Raw genomic sequence first — 25,101 nt, forward strand, 5'->3', positions numbered from 1 at the left:
GTTTGAGAAGCTGGACATTACCCCAAAGAGTGCTCAGAAGTTGAAGCCAGTTCTGGAGAAGTGGCTTGCAGAGGCAGAGCTTTGGAATCAAAAGGGTCAGCAGAATTTGATGGAATTTGTAGGAGGTGAACCCTCCAAGAAACGGAAACGGCGTACCAGCTTTACCCCACAAGCAATTGAGGTGCTGAACACCTATTTTGAGAAAAATGCTCTACCCACAGGCCAGGAGATCACAGAGATTGCCAAAGAGCTCAATTATGACCGTGAGGTGGTGCGTGTATGGTTCTGCAACCGGCGGCAGACACTCAAGAACACCAGTAAGCTTAATGTGTTCCAGATCCAATAGGGAGTTTTTGATCTGGATGTTTCCAGCAAACTGATATTTTTTAACAAAGGAAAACTTATTTTTGACATTAAAAGAACAAATAAAAATGGAAAGGCAGTTTGATACAAGAATCCATTGAAGACATGTTGAATAGAATCTATGGGTAGCAGAACAATGGTGTTGTGTTTATATTTGGAAATGTAAAAGATATCCAGACTGTTTTTTGCCCCATTCAAAATACACCTTTGTAAAATGTAATTCCCTAATGGCTTCTATTTCATGCAGCTTTGAAGACCGGATCCAGCATTTTTTGATGCAATCTTACACAATGAGTCGTGCCCTGAGCATATGTCACATGTTTGGTTTGGTAATTGAGGAGTGCTGGGTGCTAACTGAGAATGGTTTGACTCATCCTGCTATATCCTACCCTGGAAACAGTTGTCCCCACTATAATGTGAAGAAAAAAGTATTTTTGGATGTCCCAAGAACATTACAATAAGTAGATTCTGTAGCAATATAACATGCCACAATAACAGACTTGTTTATCTGGAAATCCATTTCCCTTGTTTCACTTTTCATAATAAAGATCTGGGGAACTAAAGCAAAGGAAAAATGCACCTTGTTCAAAAAAAAAAGAGAGATGAGATAAAATCCTTCTTAAAAGATTGTGTTGATTGGATTTTTTGCTTCACTGTTCCATGAATGCATATAGGAATTAAAAATAAAAATAGTATGAGATGCATTCCTGTTTCAAAGAACCTCATGCCCAAGTGACATCCACATTTGCTTCTTCTGGAAATTAGGTACTGCTTTCATACACAGGAGACGTGACTTCTGCATAGTAACTGGAGTGCCATTCTTCTACAGTTAATTCATTTGAGCCAAAAATGGAATAATATTTCATAATGTGGTTTCTAAAAGTGGACCTGAAGTCAATGGAGTATGCATTACAGGAGCAAATAGGTGAGCTCCAGAAACAAGCAAATCATAAATGGAAGGGAAGACTGTAAAATGCTAAAGGATGCTTTGTACAGCAGCTGAACACACTGCCTAATTAAGAGAATCAACTCTTAAGATTATTTGAAAAAGTTGCTTTATGGAACTTATTTCTACCTTTTAGTTATTGTTTTATGCTTGTTGTTGCACTTAAACTTTCAAAATTGTATGGTTGCAATAAGCGTAGCTCTTACTGCAAAGTGTCTGTTTTGGAGGCAATGTTTTTTTCAATGTCGGTGGTGCTATGGGAGTTGATTGCTTCTGAGAGCAGTCCGTACTATTTGTAGCAGTTAAAACAATTGAAGTAACACTATAATCTGAGCATTAAAACTCATGCTATTTTAAGCATGCTAGGGATGGCTTTTAAACATTATTTAAAATTGGTCAGAAAAAAAAACGTAAGATTCTTTTGAAATTGCTATAAAGTTTATTTACTTGAAGCTGCGTCGTTTTTCAGAAAACCGCTCATCACAGCAAACTATCATTTAATATGTTTTTTTAGTATCACTGAAGGCAAAGCACACTTCTATAATAATTAGTTGTGCTTTGAATCTCCAAAGGTCTGCCCTGATGTTCAAGATCTAGTAGACAGTACTCTGTAATTATCAGTAAAGTTTTCTTATTAAATAAAAATGGCTTAAATGCAAAAATGATGGTAACGATTACACCACAATACACTTCTTTCAGTGACCCCAATGATATGAAATTGTTATGTGCCACTCTTTACTTTGCTTAATGTTTCACTTTCTGTCAGCTTTATCTGATGATGATTGTAAAGGCAACTGAGCTGGTCAGACCAGGTCACTGTGTCCTTGGCAACATTTTTCTGCTTTTCCTGGGAAATTTCCAGATATTCCCAGGCATTTGGAGAGATACAATCCTTCAGTGTATTTTGGGTCTTCCCCTAACGGGCTGGGCTTAGCATCTTTCCACAGGAAGTATAAAGCTGACAGCAATTTATATGTTGAAAGTTTACATAACTTTTTTTGAGGTTGTGCTTGAAATATTTCTTTGTTTCTTTTTCAAACTTTCCTCCCAGTCTGTTATTCCCAATGAAAGCTAAGAAGAACTAGAGCCATTCCAGGACCCAAATACTGCAAATCAAGAAAATGCACACTTGATGGAAAACAGGTTCTTTATAGTGATTTTACATAATTAATACAGATTAATCCTCATTTTTTAAAATATGCTTTAAGAAGAAAAATATTTTAACAATGAATACATTTTAATTAGGCATCTGTGTTTTACACAGTGAGAAAAGTTGAGTTTGTGTATAAATTATTATATAAATAAGCAGTGATTACTACTAATTAAGTATATAAAATGCTTCTTGAATAAAGAGTTTATTTATGTAACATACAGCCAATGGTCTAACTTTATTACATTGAGGAAAATATTGCACACTTTTGTTGCACAGTAGGGAATTTGTTCATATATAACATATATTATAAAAAAAAAAAAGCTGCAAATTCCAGACAGACTTTTGTCTACAGTAAGGTACATGTTGACCAGAAGTAAAGAAGTTATTTGGGGACTACTTTTGATGCTGCCTTTGTATTTTATAACATCAAGACAAAGAACATATTTTTAATTTCACCATTCTTTTGTGATGATCTATGCCTGTTTGAGGATTATGTCTTTCAAATATTTCTTCACTTGTCACATAAATGTTTTAAAGTATTTTTTTATTTTGCGACCTGTCAGTAATGGGATGGCGATGTTTTTCCATGTCCACGTAACTAAATCGAATTGACCAATCATCATTTTTGCTGTTTGGAGCCAAATTATGAATAATCTTATCTGTAATTATATGGAATACTTAAACAGTTTATTTGAGATTTATCCCAGTAGTTCTTACTAAAGTTTTACAATGATTTACTTCTATAAAGCAATTCATCCTTCTGTTTTTTCCATCCTTGGTTTAGACCAGTTTATAGCTTTAGGCACAGGGAATTGTTCAGGCAACAGTGTCTATTAGGACACTGGAACTGACAGATTTTAATAATAGATCAAATCCTGGTTTGTGAGGAATTTGCACATTCTGCCTGTGTCTGCATGGGTTTTTTTCACTGGATAGTCTAGGTTTCGTTCCACATCCTAAAGATGTGTGTGTTAGGTTAATTGGTGACTCTAAACTGGCCTGTTGAGTGTATGTGTGTCTTGCAATGGTGTGGCGCCCCACCTGATGTTGGCCTACACCTTGTAACCCATGCTTGTGAAGTAAGAACTCACATTTGACCATGAACTGGAATAATTGGTTTGCAAATGGATGCATTGATTTTTTATTATTATACGTACACTAAGATAACAGATGTGTGAGGCAGCAAATGTTCTTAAAACTATACTCACAAAAATGTGTTTCTAAACCTCCTGTATTGAAATTAGGCATAAGGAAATTTTATCGAGTGTCCATATTTTACAGTTATTGGTTTTATGCACATCTAATGTTTGTTCATTTTTAAGTAATGACAACAGTTATTGGTTGTATGCACATCTAGTATGTGTTAATTTTTAGGTAATGACAACAGACTATGAAACATATAACATTCTGAGACCAGCTTAATCCATTTAAAACTAACTGGGGCCCGAGGCTGTCCTGACTAAATTTACTTAGTCCCCTTCATCTACATAATATACAAACTTGTACGCCAAGTCTTAAATGGTGTGCCAAAATAAAAAATAAAGAAAGGACCAGTGTGCATTTTAGATTGCTTCTATAGCTCCCTGGTTCTGCCTAGGTTTTTGGCTACAAGGGGCCTCTAAAGCAATTTTAATAAAATCTGACCTTTTCTGGCTACACAAATGAAGGTACTCAAATACTTTATTTGTAGATGTATACTTTAAAAGATATTTTACTGAAATGTCTAACATGAAGAAATGTAATTGTTTTATTTATGAGAATGTCACTTTATTTTGTGATTCGCTACAGAGAATCTTATATTGGAAGTTTACAATATGTACTGTCCATATTAAACTTTTTGGTTAAAACCTCTATGAGAAAGGAGTGTGAAAGTGCTTCATTGTGTCTCATGTTTAATATGACTTAAAGGGTGGGTTGCCAACCGTGAGGATAATGAAGAGGTCTTCTATTCAGAGGTGAGCAGAGATCATATTAACTACCAGCAGTAATCTTTTAGAGCCTATTGAGAACCTATCAGTCCGCTGAGCTCCATTTTACTGTCGGATAATAAGAATGAGTGAGATATATGATTTGTCAAATTTGTGAAGACCTGCCACATTTCCATTATGCATCCTTGTGATAAATATGGGAGGTTAAGGAAGGCTGTGTATCTAGTCGATGTTTTATGTCTGTTCTTTCTGGATTTCTATATTAATAATTTCATTTCTGCTTTTGTATTCTACTTTAAAGAAAATAGCTTGCTTCTGTTTGTTGCTTACTTATGTTTTTAGGGTTTGTTGTTAATTTCCTGTAAGTTTACCTGCTGTTGTTTTTCTTTCCCTGTGGTTCTGTGTATGGGACTGGCCTCTCCTTCTGGTATGACTACCATCCGGTCCATATCCTGAAATGAATACAGTAGTGCATTTTTTTAACCATTAAATGTATATGTGTTTTGAATACATGCATATGTTTTTAATTTTCTGCTCCTTTTCTCTTTATTTATGTACCTGTGTGCAAAAATGTGTACACTGCTGACGTGATGTTCTGTTTCCCTGTGGGGAGTTTACTGGGGAAATGGCTACATGCAGGACCCTGCCAGTTGCAGGTGTACTTTTCTTTGATTTGTCTGTTCCATTTCTTACTAAAGGTGTATGTGTGGGGCGACACGGTGGCGCAGTGGTAGCGCTGCTGCCTCGCAGTTAGGAGATCCGGGTTCGCTTCCCGGGTCCTCCCTGCGTGGAGTTTGCATGTTCTCCCCGTGTCTGCCAGTTTTCTCCCACAGTCCAAAGACATGCAGGTTAGGTGGATTGGCGACTCTAAATTGGCCCTAGTGTGTGCTTGGTGTGTTTGTGTGTGTCCTGCGGTGGGTTGGCACCCTGCCCAGGATTGGTTCCTGCCTTGTGCCCTGTGTTTGCTGGGGTTGGCTCCAGCAGACCCCCGTGACCCTGTATTCGGATTCAGCGGGTTAGAAAATGGATGGATGGATGTATATGTGATTAAAGTCTCAGTCTGTCCAGGGGAGATTTCTGTCTTGCAATTATCATGTGCATTTATGTTACAAAATATATTGTTTCCACAGAATACTTAAGCACACAAGTCCAATTTTTACCATTTTCCTTTCACTGCTTTGCATCAGTTCACATATCACAACATTACACAACAGCCTTAATAATCTTTATGACTATGTTAAATAAGATCCTCCTACCTATTCTCATCTTCATTTAACATTCGTATCAATACCATTACAAACAATGTTACCTGCATTTCTGTATCTTTTCCAGCGTATTCTAGTTTATACAAACAAGTATGTCATTTAAAAAAAATTTAACTCCATTTATTTGGAGTTGAATAAATGCCCTGGGGCTGAAAAAAAACTTATTTTTTCAAAGACCAAAAGCCAATGGGACATATGGATCTGTCTAATGTTTGAGTTTTATTATTGGGTAGTCAGTGACCATAAGTGACCACTTTAGACAAAGGCATGTAGCATTGAACACACTTCTTTACAGCTGGCTATGGAAACAAGAACCTGAACTACACTTATTAGGTTTCAGACTTTTTTTTTTTTCGCTCTTTATAAATCTTGTTTTAAGGTTATTTTGACATTTTGGAAGGTTTCAGACATTGGAGAATCTCACTGTATGGTTATACTGCAAGTTATTGTCTCTAAACATATGTTAGTAAGTATTTTGTTATGTGTTTGTTTACCACAACACCAGTCATTCTTTTGATCCATATTTTCCAGCTGCTTTTTGTAGCAAAGGAGTGTGGGTTTTAAAAAGCAGGTGTGCTTTGCTGACGCTGTGACCCAGATAAACGTCGAGCTGTCCCGTGTGGTATTTATGTTTTATGCCTTTTTTCCTCCATGGCAGTACACTGCTGTACTCTGTGCCCCTGCACCTACATTGCCATAAACATGATATCAGAATCTGGATGTAACTAATATTACTTTTGTTTGTTTTTCCTTTGATTCTGCCAATTTCTATTGGAAAAATTAATTGTTTTGTATACAATTTTCTATGTTTGCATGTTCTCCCCGTGTCTGCCTGGGTTTCCTCCGGGTACTCTGGTTTCCTCCCACAGTCCAAAGACATGCAGGTTAGGTGGATTGGCGATTCTAAATTGTCCCTAGTGTGTGCTTGGTGTGTGGGTGTGTTTGTGTGTGTGTGTCCTGCAGTGGGTTGGCACCCTGCCCAGGATTGGTTCCTGCCTTGTGCCCTGTGTTGGCTGGGATTGGCTCCAGCAGACCCCCGTGACCCTGTGTTCGGATTCAACGGGTTGGAAAATGGATGGATGGACAATTCTTTTGGCAATTCGCCTCAATCCTCTCCATTAAGTGTTGCCACTGCTGTGACACTACTTTGTTTCTATGTTAGTGTATTTGTGGGAGATGCCATGGTGGCCATATTCTGTAACGGAAAGGCATATATTATAAGATATGTGAACTTTGTTATGTAAAAATAAAGATAAGGCTCTTCCCAAGGAAAGAAAGGTTTTGTTCTTCTGCCCATTAAGGTGACTTTGAGTTTTGTTTTAATCGTTGAAAGAAAACACACACTTTTGTTTAGTTAGGTTATAGAGATGTGCTCCTACTGGCTACTCTTCCATTGTTCCCTCTAAAAAAACAGTCTCTGCCACTCTTAAACACTTAACCATGTTAGTTCCATTCATTTCTACATAAAGAAATACATGGTTATGACACATGGCAATAATCTGATTTTTCATCAGTCACTAAGAATTTGTTTTTACGCACATACGGTATATACAAGATGGGTTTAATTCCAAACTATCACTATCTTAGGTCAATTGCATTCTTAAAAGTATAATTTCACTCCATTTCAACTTTTCCTCATGCACAAGGAGATGCTTGATAAATAGAATCACTCAAAGTCTTTACTGCCGCAACAGTGGAAGTGTCTTGAATCATGTCACCACCACCGATAAGTACAGAAATGCCATCAATGAAAGTGAAATCTGCCCAGAACAACCATAGGGTTGAACTTGCCATCAGCTGAAGAAACCCATACTAAGGTTATGCAGTTGCAAAGAATTACATCAAGCTGATTACAAACTATTCTCAACTTTACAGACTGCAGATGGTGTGCATTGCATTAAAACATAGACCAGTAAGTACAGGAACAGTTCTTTTCTCCCTATGGTTTATGTTACAAATAAAAGGATAGTCTGTCTGTACATCTCATATCTTTTACACACAGAAAAAAATATAAATACATGGACTTATTAAAAATTCCACATAACTTGTTATGTGTCTCTCTCTGTTATGTGTTATTCCCTTTTTAGAATTACTTTGTGAGCTATATTGGAATAAGAATGTCAGTGTTAATTAAGGCAAAAAATGTACACTGATACTTACCTAAAGTATTACATTTCCTTCCTTCAAATGCATAATGCAGTATCAGTTCTGCAAGTACTTCTTGTAAGTGTCAAACTGACACAAAATTAGCTTTCTGCTGGTCTGCATATTTGTTAATAGTACCAATCAAAAGCACGCAGAGGGAAAGAAGTTGTAAATTCCAGTTTCACAAACCGAGAACTATGATGTTCTGACAAGCACAGGAATGCAGTATTAATATGCTGACGCACATCAGGAGAACTATAAAATTAACTAGCACAGTCACAATTGGATGGATAGTCTTATTCCCCTCTCATAATAAGCAACGCTTGAATACAGACAATATCAAATATGACACATTCTCATGGTATCCATCCATCCATTTTCTAACCCGCTGAATCCGAATACAGGGTCACGGGGGTCTGCTGGAGCCAATCCCAGCCAACACAGGGCACAAGGCAGGAACCAATCCTGGGCAGGGTGCCAACCCACCGCAGGACACACACAAACACACACACACCAAGCCCAATTCAGAATCGCCAATCCACCTAACCTGAATGTCTTTGGATTGTGGGAGGAAACCGGAGCGCCCGGAGGAAACCCACGCGACACGGGGAGAACATGCAAACTCCCGAGGGAGGACCCGGAAGCGAACCGGGCCCCTAACTGCGAGGCAGCAGCGCTACCACTGCGCCACCGTGCCGCCCAATTCTCATGGTATGTGAAATGTTAATGCTTCTCATTCATTCTATGAACTTGTTTTCCCACAGCAGACTTTACAGAGAGCCAGAGCCTACCCTAACTTGTGGATGTCAGTCCTTCACAGGGCAAAGATCCACATTTATAAAGGGACACATTTAGATGTATATTTAAAAAAAATTAAAAAAAACTGACAATATGTCTTAGAACTTTGATAGGATACTGGAGTTCTCAAAATAGGACTGATGCATTCAGAATATCATAACTCCCAAAGCAAAATTTCTTTGGAGGACCCCTAACCCCCAACTGCACTTCTTGCCAAACACTTAAACACACCTGTATTTATCTCTCACTACACTCGATGTTTTTAGACATACTGTTCTAAACATACATTCTTTTAAAAGCATAACTAACAATTGAATATGACTACTTAAACAACATTGCCATAAATGATCACCTTACAAACTACCAGTCCAGCAGTGCATGCCATACAAGACTGAACAGGTAAACTTGTACATTACTGTACTGTACAATCTAAAGAGTCTACTCAACAGCAGTAAAACTAAACACACTGTCACAGATATGTAACATCAGTAATATGCAGATTGTGTCTGACAAAAGTATCATATATATGGTTCAAACTAAAGCAAGCACTCTTCAAGTCTGTGAGAATCCTAAATCCAAAGAGGACTGTTTCATTTATGTTAGGTAGAATGCCCAGAGGGACTGGGGTCTATCTGGAATCCCTACAGATTTTATTTTTCTCCATGGCCATTGAACCTTACTCTTATTCGATGTTAATGTTGATTTATTTTGTTTTATAATTGTGTCTTTCATTTTTCTATTCTTTAATATGTAAAGCACTTTGAGCTACTTTTTGTATGAAAATGTGCTATATAAATAAATGTTGTTGTTGTTGTTGTTCTTCAGATTACCAATAATACTTCCAGTAATTTATTCATTCAATGTGGATTTACCTTAGAAGTGTTTTTGTTGCTTTTTAATAAGAAAAATCCCTTTTTGTTTTGAGTGAAGCCCGGGCACCTCAGGATGTCACTTTCAATAGACAAGCTGGTGAGGTAATAAATGCCACTTTTTCACTAAATGTCAAGGACCACGGTGAGGCAAACGGTCTGGCGTCGGGTGTTTTTCCAACAAATCCATATGTGGAGTTGCCTGTAGAATGATTACATCAAACTTAAGTGACACGTGATTGCATACCAAAGCAGATCACCAAAAAGCTGGTGATAATTGTTGTTCTTTCTGTTTGTTAGTTCTCTTGTTGAGTTTTTATTTTATGATGCTCCCACTGCAACATTCTTCTAGTTTATTATGGATAAAACTTTTCAAAGCACACAGAACATTGCCAGATGACATTTTTACATGAAAGATGAGTATTAAACAAAACACATCTGAACAACTAATGTTAATGTTTAAGATGGGCACAATCAGGTTTGATTATAAGCAGTTTAGCTGCATGATAACACACAGTGGGATGATATACTGAGTAGCTGTTTTGCTATGCACCTGCAGTGGGAAAAAAGGTAAAGGTTAATCCCACTCTGAAAAGAGAAGAAGATAAGAGACACAGTATTTTGGGTGTGTCACGTGGAAATAAAATTTTATGGGTTTTTTTTTTCCTTTACAGGGAAAGTATGTAGAACAAATCACAATATATCCCATTGAAAAAGTATTGTAATGTGGTCAACATTTTGACTTCAAGTTTTTAAGAGATTTATACATTTTTGGAGTGACATCCATCTTTATATCTCGGTATGTGAACCTATCCGCACGATAACTAAAAAATGAATTCCTCAATCACACTGAACTTTTGCACCATTAATAGCATTGTACAAATACAAAAACCTATTGATTTTAAGCACATATCACATAAGTCACTGTTGCTCTGCAGCGATAACTATTTTTCATGTTTTTGCAAATTTCTGCCTCAATTGCAAAAAAAAAAAAAAACGCAGAAGGACAATGTAACTTTTCAAGAAGATTAAATTCTTTTATTATTATTGCCCTACACAATTTTACTCCTAAAATCACAGCTTTATGTAAGGAAAGTCTTGTGCTGGACATGTCAGATTTTTATTTTTTCAATCAATCAACAATTATTTATATAGCACATATTCATACAAAAAATGTAGCTCAAAGTGCTTTACAAAATGAATAGAAAAATAGAAGACACAATAAAAAATAAACATAAGTCAACATTAATTAACATAGAATAAGTAAGGTCCGATGGCCAGGGTGGACAGAAAAAACAAAAAAAAACTCCAAAGGCTGGAGAAAAAAATAAAATCTGTAGGGGTTCCAGACCAAGAGACCGCCCAGTCCCCTCTGGGCAATCTACCTAACATAAGTCAAACAGTCCTCTTTGTATTTAGGGTTTTCATGGAAGGACCTGATGATGGTCACGTAGACGTCTGACTTTCAGTCCATCAATGTTGGTGCATCCTGATGCTTTGAGTAGGTGGTGGTGGTGCAGGCCGCCACCACAAAGAAACCGGAAAAAGTAACAGAAGAGAGAGTAGGGGTTTGTACAGATTTTAGAACCACCATGAATAGTTATTATGATGAATTGAACATACAGAGTATCAGTATTAAGTTAAAGTGAAGTTATAAAAAGGCCATGTTAAAGTAATGTGTTTTCAGCAGTGTTTTAAAGTGCTCCACTGTATCAGCCTGGTGAATTCCTATTGGCAGGCTATTCCAGATTTTAGGTGCATAACAGCAGAAGGCCGCCCGCCTCACCACTTCTTTTAAGTTTTACTATTTGAATTATTAGGAGACACTCATTTGAAGATCTAAGGTTACGATTTGGAATATAACGTGTCAGGCATTCCGATATATAAGATGGAGCAGATTATTTAAGGCTTTATAAACCATAAGCAGTATTTTAAAGTCAATCCTGAATGACACAGGCAACCAGTGTAGTGACATCAAAACTGGAGAGATGTGTTCAGATTTTCTTTTCCCAGTTAGGATTCTAGCAGCTGCATTCTGCACTCATTGCAAACGATTTCTGTCTTTTTTGGGTAGTCCTGAGAGGAGTGCGTTACAGTAATCTAGTCTACTGAAAACAAAAGCGTGAATTAATTTCTCTGCATCTTTCAATGATATAAGAGGTCTAACTTTACTTATGTTTCTTAAGTGAAAAAATGCTGTCCTAGTGGTCTGATGAATATGCGATTTAAAATTCAGATTACAGTCAACGGTTACCCCTAAATTTTTTACTTCCGTCTTAACTTTTAAACCCAGTGCATCAAGTTTATTTCTGATAATTCATTCTGATATTTTTGAGACACACCTTCATACTTTTAGGACATTTTTCCCAAAAGTTCTGTATCTTAACATAACATTAAAAAGTGAAAATATAACACAATTTATGGGAGTATTTTGGGACAATCTATTAATGCATTTCAAAAGATCTTTTTGCAAAATTATTCCTACTTTCCTGGTTTGGGAACTGCACTGTCTCTGACCATAAGGCCCTACAACAGAGAGCAAACGCAACAGAAAAGATCATTGGGACCCCTCAGGCCACTATTAAAGACTTCTTTATAAAGTGATTCATCTGCAAAGCCTACAGCATTGTGAAGGTCTTTTATCACCCCTGTCATGGTCTCTTTGTCCCACTTCCATTAGGCAGGTACTGTAGCTTCTGAAACAGATCTCCCAAGTTCTACAACAGCTTCTAACCCTTGGCTGTCCGACTCAAAATTCAGTAGTGCCCCACTGCCTTGATATCTGCTTCTAGAAGCTTATTTATATGCAGTACATTTATTAGACGTGTTACTTTCTCTCAGGCAGACCTCAGTTTGTAAGACTCTTGTTTTGGTCTGTGATTCTGATATAGATGTGAGCAACAATGAAGCACCACAAGGAACAGTTCTGTCTCCTTTTCTCTTCACTCTGTACACTTACGACTATAAATACTGTATAACACAAAGTCATGTCACTTGCAGAAATTCTCAAATAATTATGCATATATGGGGTATGTTGATAAAGTGGATGAGACAGAGTATGGGGTCACTGGAGATCAGTGCCAGAGATATTCAGAATGTTCTCATGCTTGACAGTATCAAATGCTGGGCTAAGATCCAAAAGAATTAATATACTGGTTTGCCCAGATTCTGCAGCCATAAGCAAACCATTAGTTGTGTGAGGCAGAGCAGTTTCGCAGCTCTGCTATGATCTGAAACCACACTGTCACTTTTTTTTACAAAAAAAAGAATTAAGTTAAGAACAGATCGATCCCCACCCCTGAGAAAGAAAGCAAGCCAAATGGCGTTAAATTTAAGGCTTGTAAACATACCTAAATTAATAAATTCTCTGTGCTTTATAAACTTATTTTAAAATATTACTGATTAGATCCTGCCATGTTTTGAAAAAAGTCTGTACAGATCCTCTAACTGAATATTTGATTTTTTCCAATTTTAAATAGTATAACACATCAGTTTGTCACTGACTTAAAAGAGGCGAGTTTGGGTTCTTCCAGTTTATCAGAATAAGTCTGCGTGCCAACAGTGTAGTGAATGCAATCACAATTTGTTTGTCTTTCTCCACTTTAAGCCCCTCTGGAAGAACCCCAAACACAGCTGTTAATGGGTTAGGAGGGATTGTGAGTCCAAGACTGTCTGAGAGGTAATTAACAATGTTTGTCCAGAATAATGTTAATTTGGTGCAGGCCCAGAACATGTGACCCAGTGAGGCTGGGGCTTGGTTGCAACGTTCGCAGGTTGGATCCTGCCCTGGAAACATTTTGGAGAGTTTTAGTCGAGACAGATGTGCTCGATATATAATTTTAAGTTGTATAATTGTATGCTTTGCGCATATGGAGCTCGAGTGAATTCTCTGCATTGCTACTTTCCACTCCTTTTCTGATATATTAATTGAGAGATCATTTTCCCAGTGTCCTCTTGGATCTTTGAAAGGGAGGGATTGTAAAATGATTTTATATATTGCAGAGATGGAGTCTAGACCAACATTTTTTAATGCTTAGGTTACAGAAGTGGTTTTCAAAGTAGCTGGCACACAGCCTTTGGTAAGGGATGTATGTATAATTTCATGAAAGTTGGAAGTATGGCATGAAGACAGGATATGATAAGAAAGGCAGGGACGGTGTCCAGTACACATGTAGTTGGCCTCATCTTACAAAGCAGATCATTAATAAATGGAGATGGAAAATTGCAAAAATAGAGCCAAATGGAGAGGAAAAACAAATAAATATACAAAAAGACAATGAACTTGTACTAGTTGAATTATTTAGGTTTTTTGATTTTATCACAGAAAAAATTGTGGACATTTTTACAGTCTTCAGTGGAAGAAGCACTAGGGCAAGATGGAGGCCAAAGTAATTTACTAAACACAGAGAACAAAACCCTGGGTTATCATGAGCACTTTCTATTATTCTGCCAAAAAGTGCATTCTTGGCTCAGTTAGTGTATCTCTGTAAGCACTTTGATGGTTGGAGAAAATTTGGGCATGCACAGTGTGGCCTGTCTTAAGAGACACTCTGTCAAGGCATCAGCTAGCTGCTTTCATAGATCATACTGCTGAATTACACCATTGAGTTGAACACTTATAGGAGACCTCCGTGTGTTTTAAACAATCTATTTTATCTGTCTAGTTAGCTGTTTATAATAATGGCGTTTGTTCTGGAATAGACTTGTAAACTTGTGAACTTCACATATGACACTAAAATTCAACAGTGGGCAAAAACAATTCAGTAATGCATGGATAAGCTGGATAAATAGGGCAAATACTTGGAAAATGCAGTTCAATAGAGACAACTGCAAAGTGCTACACGTGGGCAAAAGGAATGTCAATTATAAATATAAGATGGGAATCACTGTCCTACAGGAAGCAACCTCTGAAAAGGATTTAGGGGTTTATGTTGACACATTTTCATCATCTAAGCAATGTGCAAAATCATTATATTGTAAAAACTGTTGAATATAAATCGAAAGATTTATATCCAGACTATATAATGCAATAGGGAGACCACATCTGGAGTATTGTGTGCAGTTCTTGTCACCATGCTACAACAAAGACATACCAGCATGTGAAGCTGTGCATGATATGTCCTAAAGTAACAGATTCAGAATTAAACCTGTTTAGTCTTGAACAGAGAAGACCATTTGGCAACCTAATCCAGATCTTTACAACCATCAAATGGACTGATAAAGTAGATCCAGAAGCATTCTTTCAGTTTAAGGGTGAATCACATACTCATGGGCACCAGTGGAAATTAAGGGGAAATGCATTTTGGGCTGAAACCAGAATGCACGTCTTTACACAAACTGTTGTGGGAAGCTGGTACAAACTACCGAGACATAGAGTTGAAGCAGAAACCTTGATGACCTTTAAGAAGTATCTGGATGAGATGTTCAGAGAGCTTAGGTATTAGCTAAACAAATAAGCTTGATGGACTGGACTGGTCTCCTCTCGTTTGTCAAATTTCTTATGTTCTTAGTGCCAACTGGAGGGCTCACTCATTGTGTTCAGTAAGACTATCTAATGTGGACGTAAAAAGGGTAGAAAGAAAATCAAAAATGGATCCAACAAGTATAGTTGTACAGCTATTTTTAAGGTATCTGAATTAAATATGATGTTTACAGCTAAGAGTAGGAAGAGGCACGGAGACAGTGAAAAACACTGTTTAATGGTCAGAAAGGCCCAAATCAGTGCATTAAGTTTTGCCAGCAGATAAGCCAGATGTGCAAACCAGGTCTAATATGTGACCAAGACAAAGTAATACAGTGGTGCTTGAAAGTTTGTGAACCCTTTAGAATCTTCTATATTTCTGCATAAATATGACCTAAAACACCATCAGATTTTCACTCAAGTCCTAAAAGTAGATAAAGAGAAACCAGTTAAACAAATGAGACAAAAATATTATACTTGGTCATTTATTTATTAAGAAAAATGATTGAATATTACATATTGGTGAGTGGCAAAAGTATGTGAACCTTTGCTTTCAGTATCTGGTGTGACCCCCTTTGCAGCAATAACTGTAACTAAACGTTTCCGGTAACTTCTGTTCTTCCTGCACACTGACTTGGAGGAATTTTAGCCCATTCCTCTGTACAGAACAGCTTCAACTCTGGGATGTTGGGGGGTTTCCTCACATGAACAATTACTTGGTCATTTATTTATTGAGGAAAATGATCGAATATTACATATTTGTGAGTGGCAAAAGTATGTGAACCTCTAGGATGATCAGTTAGTTTGAAGGTGAAATTCGAGTCAGGTGTTTTCAATCAATAGGATGTCAATCAGGTGTGAGTGGGCACCCTGTGTTATTTAAAGAACAGGATCTATCAAAGTCTGCTCTTCACAACACATGTTTGTGGAAGTGTATCATGGCACAAACAAAGGAGATTTCTGAGGTCCTCGGAAAAATAGTTTTTGCTGCTCATCAGGCTGGTAAAGGTTACAAGACCATCTCTAAAGAGTTTGGACTCCACCAATCCACAGTCAGACAGATTGTGTACAAGTGGAGGAAATTCAAGACCATTGTTACCCTCCCCAGGAGTGGTCGACCAACAAAGATCACTCCAAGAGCAAGGCACACGTGTAATAGTCGGCGAGGTCACAAAGGACCCCAGGGTAACTTCTAAGCAACTGAAGGCCTCTCTCACATTGGCTAATGTTCATGTTCACGAGTCCACCATCAGGAGAACACTGAACAACAATGGTGTGCATGGCAGGGTTGCAAGGAGAAAGCCACTGCTCTCCAAAAAAAACATTGCTGCTCGTCTGCAGTTTGCTAAAGATCACGTGGACAAAGCAGAAGGCTATTGGAAGAATGTTTTGTGGACGGATGAGACCAAAATAGAACTTTTTGGTTTAAATGAAAAGTGTTATGTTTGGAGAAAGGAAAACACTGCATTCCAGCATAAGAACCTTATCCCATCTGTGAAACATGGTGGTGGTAGTATCATGGTTTGGGCCTGTTTTGTTTCATCTGGGCCAGGACGGCTTGCCTTCATTGATGGAACAATGAATTCTGAATTATATCAGAGGATTCTAAAGGAAAATGTCAGGAAATCTGTCCATGAACTGAATCTCAAGAGAAGGTGGGTCATGCAGCAAGACAATGACCCTAAGCACACAAGTCATTCTACCAAAGAATGGTTAGAGAAGAATAAAGTTAATGTTGTGGAACGGCCAAGTCAAAGTCCTGACCTTAATCCAATCGAAATGTTGTGGAAGGACCAGAAGCGAGCAGTTAATGTGAGGAAACCCACCAACATCCCAGAGTTAAAGCTGTTCTGGACGTAGGAATGGGCTGAAATTCCTCCAAGCCGGTGTGTAGGAATGATCAGAAGTTACTGGAAATGTTTAGTTGCAGTTATTGCTGCAAGGGGGGTCACACCAGATACTGAAAGCAAAGGTTCACATACTCTTGCCACTCACAAATATGTAATATTCAATCATTTTCCTTAATAAATAAATGACCAAGTATAATATTTTTGTATCATTTGTTTAACTGGTTTCTCTTTATCTACTTTTAGGACTTGAGTGAAAATCTGATGATGTTTTAGGACATATTTATGTAGAAATATAGAAAATTCTAAAGGGTTCACAAACTTTCAAGCACCGCTGTACAACAGGTATAGGAATTAATTTGTCAGTTTACATGTAGAAATGCCAATGTTGATATTAAAACCACTTAAATGAATGACTGTCTGGCAAAAAGAATTTGACTAATTTAATATCTGGAACAATTTACCAATAGAAGTATTCCTGGCTAACATAGTGGAGCTTTTTAAAAAACTTCTAAAAACTCACTTTTTTAATTTTGGCTTTTTTGCAGCTACATTTTAATTGTACTTCTAATATACTACAGATGCACAAAATGATCATGTTCTTCATGCATTTGCAATCATTACTAATCTCCACTTTTCTCTGCTATATTTTCCATTTTTTCTGAGGTGGCATTATATACCACCACCACCTGACTAAGGCACAGTGCAACCACTTGTGATGCTGAAAGAGATGCAAGTGCCCCGACTGTTTAGAAGACCCACAGCATCAAACCTTCTGGGACTAAGCCTAAAAACTTAAGGAATGCCTTTTGACATTTATGACCATTATGCTACGTATTCCCAGTGGGGACTTAGTGGTCTTTTGACCTTGGAAACCTTGCAGATTTTGTGATTTTGTTTTTTTTCCTCCATCATTTTTCTGGAGTTTTTTTCTGTCCTTCCAGCCATCTAAAGTTATGATCATGCTCATCTCTAGACACTTAGAATTCAATACTATATATAAGGACACAACCTTTTTACAAATTATATACAATTTCAACTTGGAAAAAGTTGAAATGCTATAGGGAATGCGAATAAAAGCAGATAGCAGTGATTAGTAAATGATCTTTGACTTGAAAACAATAAAGTTTTGCATTTCAAAATGCACCAGACATTCTCAGTTGGGGACAGGTCTGGACTGCAAGCAGGCCAGTTGAGCACCCATACCCTCATTCCATGCAGCCTTGCCTTTGTAATGCATACAGAATGTTGTTTTGCATCATCTTGCTGACATATGGGGTGTTCATAGAAGAAATGTTGTCTTCATGGCAGCATACTGTATGTTCCTCCAAAATCTGTATGTGTTTTTCAGCATTGATGTTGTCTCCACAGAAGTGCAAACCATCCTTGCCTAAGGCACTGACACAACCCTGTAGCATAGCAGATTCTGGTTTCTGGACTTGTAACTAGTAAAAGTTTGGATAGTCTTTTTCTTCAGTGATCTGGATGACATGATGTGCATTTTTTCCAAAAACAGTCCTGAAATATTGATTAATCCGACCACAATACATATTTCTACTCTGTGATTGTCTACCCCAGATGCCTCAGAGCCCATAGAATTTGATGAACACTGTTAACATATGGCTTCCCGTTTGCATAGTACAGTTGTAACCATCGTTTATGGATGTAACTACATTTTGTGTTACTTGATAAAGGTTTTCCAAAGTACTGAGCCCATGTGGTTAAATCACTTATGAATGACGGTTCTTGATGTATTGCAGTCTGAGGGATTGAATATCATGGGCAGTAAGCTTAGGCTTATACCCTTGCACTTTATGCACTTTATGCACCAAAATTTCACCAGATTTCCTGAATCTTGTAATTGTATTATTCATTGTTGACAGTGAAATACCTAAATCTTTTCCAATTTGACTTTGAGAAACACTGATTTTAAACTTCTGAATAATTTTCTCACACCTTTGTGAAAAAATGGACATATTTTCCCCATTTTGCTTCTGAAGGAATATGCCCTTTCCTAGATGCAACTTTTACATCAAATCATGACTACAATCACAGTTGAACATCACCTCTTCCTACTTGCATGATTATTTTCTTTTGTAAGTCATTATTGGTCCTAAATTGACCAATCCCCACTGTTTTTAGACTATGTTGCAGGTCCTGATTGGCAAGAATGTTTATTTACAAAAAAATAAAGTTGACCAGGCTAAATATTAAATATCTTGTCTTTATATTGTTTATGATGGATGGCAAGTCAAAGTGAATTTTGAAATCACTGCTTTTTGTTGTTATTTGCATTTTCCGTAGTCCCAACTTTTTCAGAACTGCAGTTATATCATTTTATGTAAGTCTATATGATTTATATTTGTTATTCATTATTATTCTTTTTTTTAATTGTATTGATTTTACTGATATCACACAACATTCCATACAAATAGATCAAGTTTGCAAGAATAGAATTGAAGACAAATCAACCACCAGCCCTGAGAAAGAGAGCATGGGCAGCAGAATAAAACTTAAACCTAGTAAAAATAAGTACATAGATATATTAATAAGTGAATATACAGTAGATGAATGGAGAAGAAAATGAAAGAAAAAAAAGAAAAGGGAGAGAATCTGCTTCCTCAGTGCTTTAAAAGCATATTCTAAAATTTTATTGAAAAGATCCTGCCAGGATTTGATAAATTTCTGTTCATTATTATTCTTATCTAATTTAATTTGTTTTTCTTTTCTTGCAACTGTTTCTTTGCCATTTTGTACGCCAGTTTGAGCTACACTTCCCATGGGCTCACCACCTATGGGAGGGGCCAAGGAGGTCAGGTGCAGTGTGAGTTGGGTGGTGGCTGAAGGCGGGGACCTTGGCGGTCCGATCCTCAGCTACAGAAGCTGGCTCTTGGGACGTGGAATGTCACCTCTCTGAAGGGAAGGAGCCTGAGCTAGTGCGTGAGGTCGAGAGGTTCCGGCTAGATATAGTCGGACTCACCTCGACGCAGGGCTTGGACTCTGGAACCAATCTCCTTGAGAGGGGCTGGATTCTCTACCACTCTGGAGTTGCCCCTGGTGAGAGGCGCCGAGCAGGTGTGGGCATACTTATTGCCCCGACTTGGAGCCTGTGCATTGGGGTTTACCCGGTGGGCGAGGGTGGCCTCCCTCCGCCTTCGGTGGGGGAAGGGTCCTGACTGTTGTTTGTGCGTATGCGCCGAACAGCAGTTTGGAGTATCCACCCTTTTTGGAGTCTCTGGAGGGGGTGCTAGAGGGCATACCTTCTGGGGTTCCCTCGTTTTGCTGGGAGACTTCAATGCTCACGTGGGCAATGACAGTGAGACCTGGAAGGGGTGATTGGGAGGAATGGCCCCCCCGATCTGAACCCGAGTGGTGTTTTGTTATTGGACTTCTGTGCTCGTCACGGATTGTCCATAACGAACACCATGTTCAAGCATAAGGGTGTTCATATGTGCACTTGGCACCAGGACACCCTAGGCCTCAGGTCGATGATCGACTTTGTGGTCGTGTCGCCGGACTTGCGGCCATATGTCTTGGACACTCGGGTGAAGAGAGGGGCGGAGCTGTCAACTGATCACCATCCTGGTGGTGAGTTGGCTTGATGGTGGGGAAGATGCCGGTCAGACCTGGTAGGCCCAAACGTGTTGTGAGGGTCTGCTGGGAACGGCTGGCAGAGTCCCCTGTCAGAAGTAGCTTCAACTCCCACCTCCGCAGAACTTCAACCACGCCCCGAGGGAGGTGGGGACATTGAGTCGAATGGGCCATGTTCCGTGCCTCTATTGTTGAGGCGGCTGACCGGAGCTGTGGCCGCAAGGTGGTCGGTGCCTGTCGTGGCGGCAATCCCCGAACCCGTTGGTGGACACCGGTGGTGAGGGATGCCGCAAGCTGAAGAAGGAGTCCTATAGGACCTTTTTGTCCAGTGGGTCTCTGGAGGCAGCTGATAGGTACCGCAGGCCAAGCGGAACGCTGCCGGTTGTTGCTGAGGCAAAAACTTCGGGCATGGGAGGAGTTTGGAGAGGCCATGGAGAACGACTTTCGGACGGCTTCGAGGAGATTCTGGTCCACCGTCCGGCGTCTCAGGAGGGGGAAGCAGTGCAGTGTCAACACCGTATATGGTGGGGATGGTGCGCTGCTGACCTCACTCGGACGTTGTGGGTGTGGGGGAGTACTTGAAGACCTCCTCAATCCCACTAACATGCCTTCCAATGAGGAAGCAGAGCCTGGGGACTCTGAGGTGGGCTCTCCCATCTCTGGGACTGAAGTCACCGAGGTGGTCAAAAAACTCCTTGGTGGCAGGGCCCCGGGGTGGATGAGATGCTGGAGTTCCTTAAGGCTCTGGATGTTGTAGGACTGTCTTGGTTGACACGCCTCTGCAACATCGCATGGACATCGGGACAGTGCCTCTGGATTGGCAGACCGGGGTGGTGGTCCCCCTCTTTAAAAAGGGGGACCGAGGATGTGTTCCAACTATAGAGGGATCACACTCCTCAGCCTCCCTGGAAAAGTCTATTCGGGGGTTCTGGAGAGGAGGGTCCGTCGGATAGTCAACCTCGGATTCAGGAGGAACAGTGTGGTTTTCGCCCTGGTCTGAACAGTGGACCAGCTCTTCACCCTTAGCAGAGTCCTGGAGGGTGCATGGGAGTTTGCCCAACCGGTCTACATGTGTTTTGTGGACTTGGAAAAGGCATTCGACCGTGTCCCTCGGGGAATCCTGTGGGGGGGTGCTCGGGAGTATGGGGTACCGGACCCCTGATAAGAGCTGTTCGGTCTCTGTACAACCGTGTCAGAGCTTGGTCCGCATTGCCGCAGTAAGTCGAGCCCGTTTCCAGTGAGAGTTGGACTCCGCCAGGGCTGCCCTTTGTCACCGATTCTGTTCATAACTTTTATGGACAGAATTTCTAGGCGCAGCCAGGGTGTTGAAGGGGTCCGGTTTGGTGGACTCAGGATTGGGTCACTGCTTTTTGCAGATGATGTTGTCCTGTTTGCTTCATCAGGCCGTGATCTTCAGCTCTCTCTGGATCGGTTCGCAGCTGAGTGTGAAGCGGCTGGGATGAGAATCAGCACCTCCAAATCCGAGACCATGGTCCTCAGCCAGAAAAGAGTGGAGTGCCCTCTCAGGGTTGGGGGTGAGATCCTGCCCCAAGTGGAGGAGTTCAAGTATCTTGGGGTCTTCTTCAGTCGACTAGATTACTGTAACGCTTTCCTCTCAGGACTACCCAAAAAAGACATAAATCATTTGCAACGAGTGCAGAATGCAGCTGCTAGAATCCTAACTAAGAAAAGAAAATCCGAGCACATCTCTCCAGTTTTGATGTCACTACACTGGTTACCTGTGTCATTCAGGATTGACTTTAAAATTCTGCTTATGGTTTATAAAGCCTTAAATAATCTGCTCCATCTTATATATCGGAATGTCTGACACCTTATATTCCAAATCGTAACCTTAGATCCTCAAATAAGTGTCTCCTTACAATTCCAAAAGCTGAACTTAAAAGAAGTGGTGAAGCGACCTTCTGCTGTTATGCACCTAAAATCTGAAATAGCCTGCCAATAGGAATTCACCAGGCTGATACAGTGGAGCACTTTAAAAAACTGCTGAAAACACATTACTTTAGCATGGCGTTTTCATAACTTCACTTTAACTTAATCCTGATACTCTGTATGTTCAATTCATCATAATAACTATTCATAGTGGCTCTAAAATCCATACTGAACCCAACTCGCTCTTCTGTTTCTTTTTCCGATTTCTTTGTGGTGGCGGCCTGCGCCACCACCATCTACTCAAAGCATCATGATGCTCCAACATTGATGGACTGAAAGTCCTTCAATGAGAACCCTAAATACAAAGAGGACTGTTTCATTTATGTTAGGTAGATTGCCCAGAGGGGACTGGGCGGTCTCATGGTCTGGAATCCCTGCAGATTTTATTTTTTTTCTCCAGCCCTCTGGAGTTTTTTTTTTTTGTTTTTTCTGTCCACCCTGGCCATTGGACCTTACTTATTCTATGTTAATTAATGTTGACTTATTTTTATTTTTTACTGTGTCTTCTATTTTTCTATTCTTCATTTTGTAAAGCACTTTGAGCCACATTTTTTTGTATGAAAATGTGCTATATAAATAAATGTTGTTGAGTGAGGGAAGAATGGACCGTGAGATTGACAGGCGGATCAGTGCGGCATCTGCAGTGATGCGGGCTCTGCATCGGTCTGTCGTGGTGAAAAAAGAGCTGAGCCGTAAGGCAAAGCTCTCAATTTACCAGTCGATCTACGCTCCTACCCTCACCTATGGTCATGAGCTATGGGTAGTGACCGAAAGAACGAGATCGCGAATACAAGCGGCTGAAATGAGTTTCCTCCGCAGGGTGTCTGGGCTTTCCCTTAAAGATAGAGTGAGGAGCTCAGTCAGCGTAGAGCCGCTGCTCCTCCGCATCGAGAGGAGTCAGATGAGGTGGCTCGGGCATCTGATCAGGATGCCTCCTGGACGCCTCCCTGGTGAGGTGTTCCGGGCACGTCCAAACGGGAGGAGGCCCCGGGGAAGACCCAGGACATGCTGGAGGGACTATGTCTCCCGGCTGGCCTGGGAACGCCTTGTGATTCTCCCGGAAGAGCTGGAAGAAGTGGCCGGGGAGAGGGAGGTCTGGACCTCTCTGCTTAAGCTGCTACCCCCGCGACCCGATCCCGGATAAGCGGAAGAGGATGGATGGATGGATGGACTTTGAGCTACATCCTATATAATTTATTTGTATATAATATAACACATATAATTATGTGTATAAAAATGTGAAAAGCCGTCTGTCCTTAACACACTACACGTGTCCAATGATCGAAGGACCGATAGGATGCCGTCTAATGAATGAATCGACAGGTTAACGTAACTGACAGTCACATCACGTCAGTTGTGATGATTTTAAGGCTTCAAGTCAACACCAGTCAGGAGCACAGAAAAGAAAAATACAAAAACAGCAGCAGCAGCAGTTCTTACTGCACTTGCAGGTGTGTTGAGAAATCGAAATTTGTCCAACTTCCAGTAAGCTAGCTATCATTACATCAATTCCTATTACACTAAAGCTGGTGGTTTACTGGAGTAACCAATGAAGTAACAATAGCATTACGTGTAAAAGTGTTGACATTGAGCGTTTAACAATTATTATCTGATGTTACAGTACCTAGCTGACACATGGTTGTGGATTATTTATTACAGCCATATAGACCTCAGGACCTATACACACACTAGTAGACTACCCTCTTACACCCTGAGCAACCTCGTACCGGACCGAGCGATCTTTTAAAAATCTTTTGTTATATTAGACAGGTGAACTATGCCACTGACACAAATAATACCTTTTTTGCAAGCGATAGGTGTCGACTTCACACTCTTATTAATCAAATTGTTACAAAATTTAAAGCTGACTTTTACTCTGATATGAAATCATACGTGTGGTGTTTCATGTCATGTACTGTTTCATCTATGAAAAAAATCATAGTAATTATTCTGTACAAGGACTACCAAAGTGTTATGCATCAATCAAAAAGTACCGACCAATAGATTTCAACCAATGCAATGAAAAATTGGAAACAGCATTACACCTCTTTCCTGACTTTCTGTGTGCTCTTGCCTATTTCTTCATAAAACAACAGCAAATATCTACAAGTGACACATCAATATTTACAGTAGATTCTCCTGATCAAAGTGAGTCCAAGCACATTATTCCATGGTGCATCAATCATGAAATATCCTCCAAATAAGAGGAGTCACAAGGTGACCTTAGGCCAGTATCACCTGACATTTCTGGGTCATTAGCTCTGACTCAATAGGTCACACACTCACAAACTTTATACCATTGGATGGCAGCAACTGTGACATCTTCAACGATACATTTATGTCCATATAAAGACAAAATGGGACATGGCTGACGGCGTGCATAATGAAAAAATACACTATTTGAAGCAGGAGCAATGTAAATAGTTTCATGTAAATGTGTAGGTGAGGTAGGGAAGTACTTGGGTGTAAGAATATATTAGGGGATGGGGTTCAGAATTTTTATATGATTCATTGTTTTATGTGTAATAAAATTGTTCTGAACCTGGATCCCAGTTTGGAGAGGTTTTGGAAAGGGGAGGGGTACCCATGGTGCCAAATGCTGTCTATTTATTTCTTTGTGTTATTAACATGAAACTTTATACAGGTACAGTTGACATGTATGGGAACACCTCAGAGGTGTCATGGTATTACTTGTACATGAGATATACTGTATCAAAAAACAAAAATTTGAAAATATTTCAGTGAATGCCAGTTTTTTTTCCCTTGTTTCGCAGCAGTTTCAAAG

General features: G+C 39.5%; 1 protein-coding gene across 4 annotated transcripts in view; it reads left to right on the forward strand.

Annotated features, from left to right (window-relative positions):
* The window catches only part of pou6f1 (POU class 6 homeobox 1), a 63,440-nt gene extending 59,118 nt beyond the window's left edge, over positions 1 to 4,322 (forward strand). For all 4 annotated transcript variants that reach the window (XM_039746789.1, XM_039746792.1, XM_039746793.1 and 1 more), the window contains one exon: positions 1 to 4,322. In XM_039746789.1, the coding sequence (XP_039602723.1) occupies positions 1 to 346 (346 nt within the window). In that variant the 3' untranslated portion in view covers positions 347 to 4,322.
* Positions 4,323 to 25,101: the final 20,779 nt, after the last annotated feature.

The sequence above is a fragment of the Polypterus senegalus genome, chromosome 3 (genome assembly GCF_016835505.1).
Source record: "Polypterus senegalus isolate Bchr_013 chromosome 3, ASM1683550v1, whole genome shotgun sequence".
Taxonomy (NCBI): domain Eukaryota; kingdom Metazoa; phylum Chordata; class Cladistia; order Polypteriformes; family Polypteridae; genus Polypterus; species Polypterus senegalus.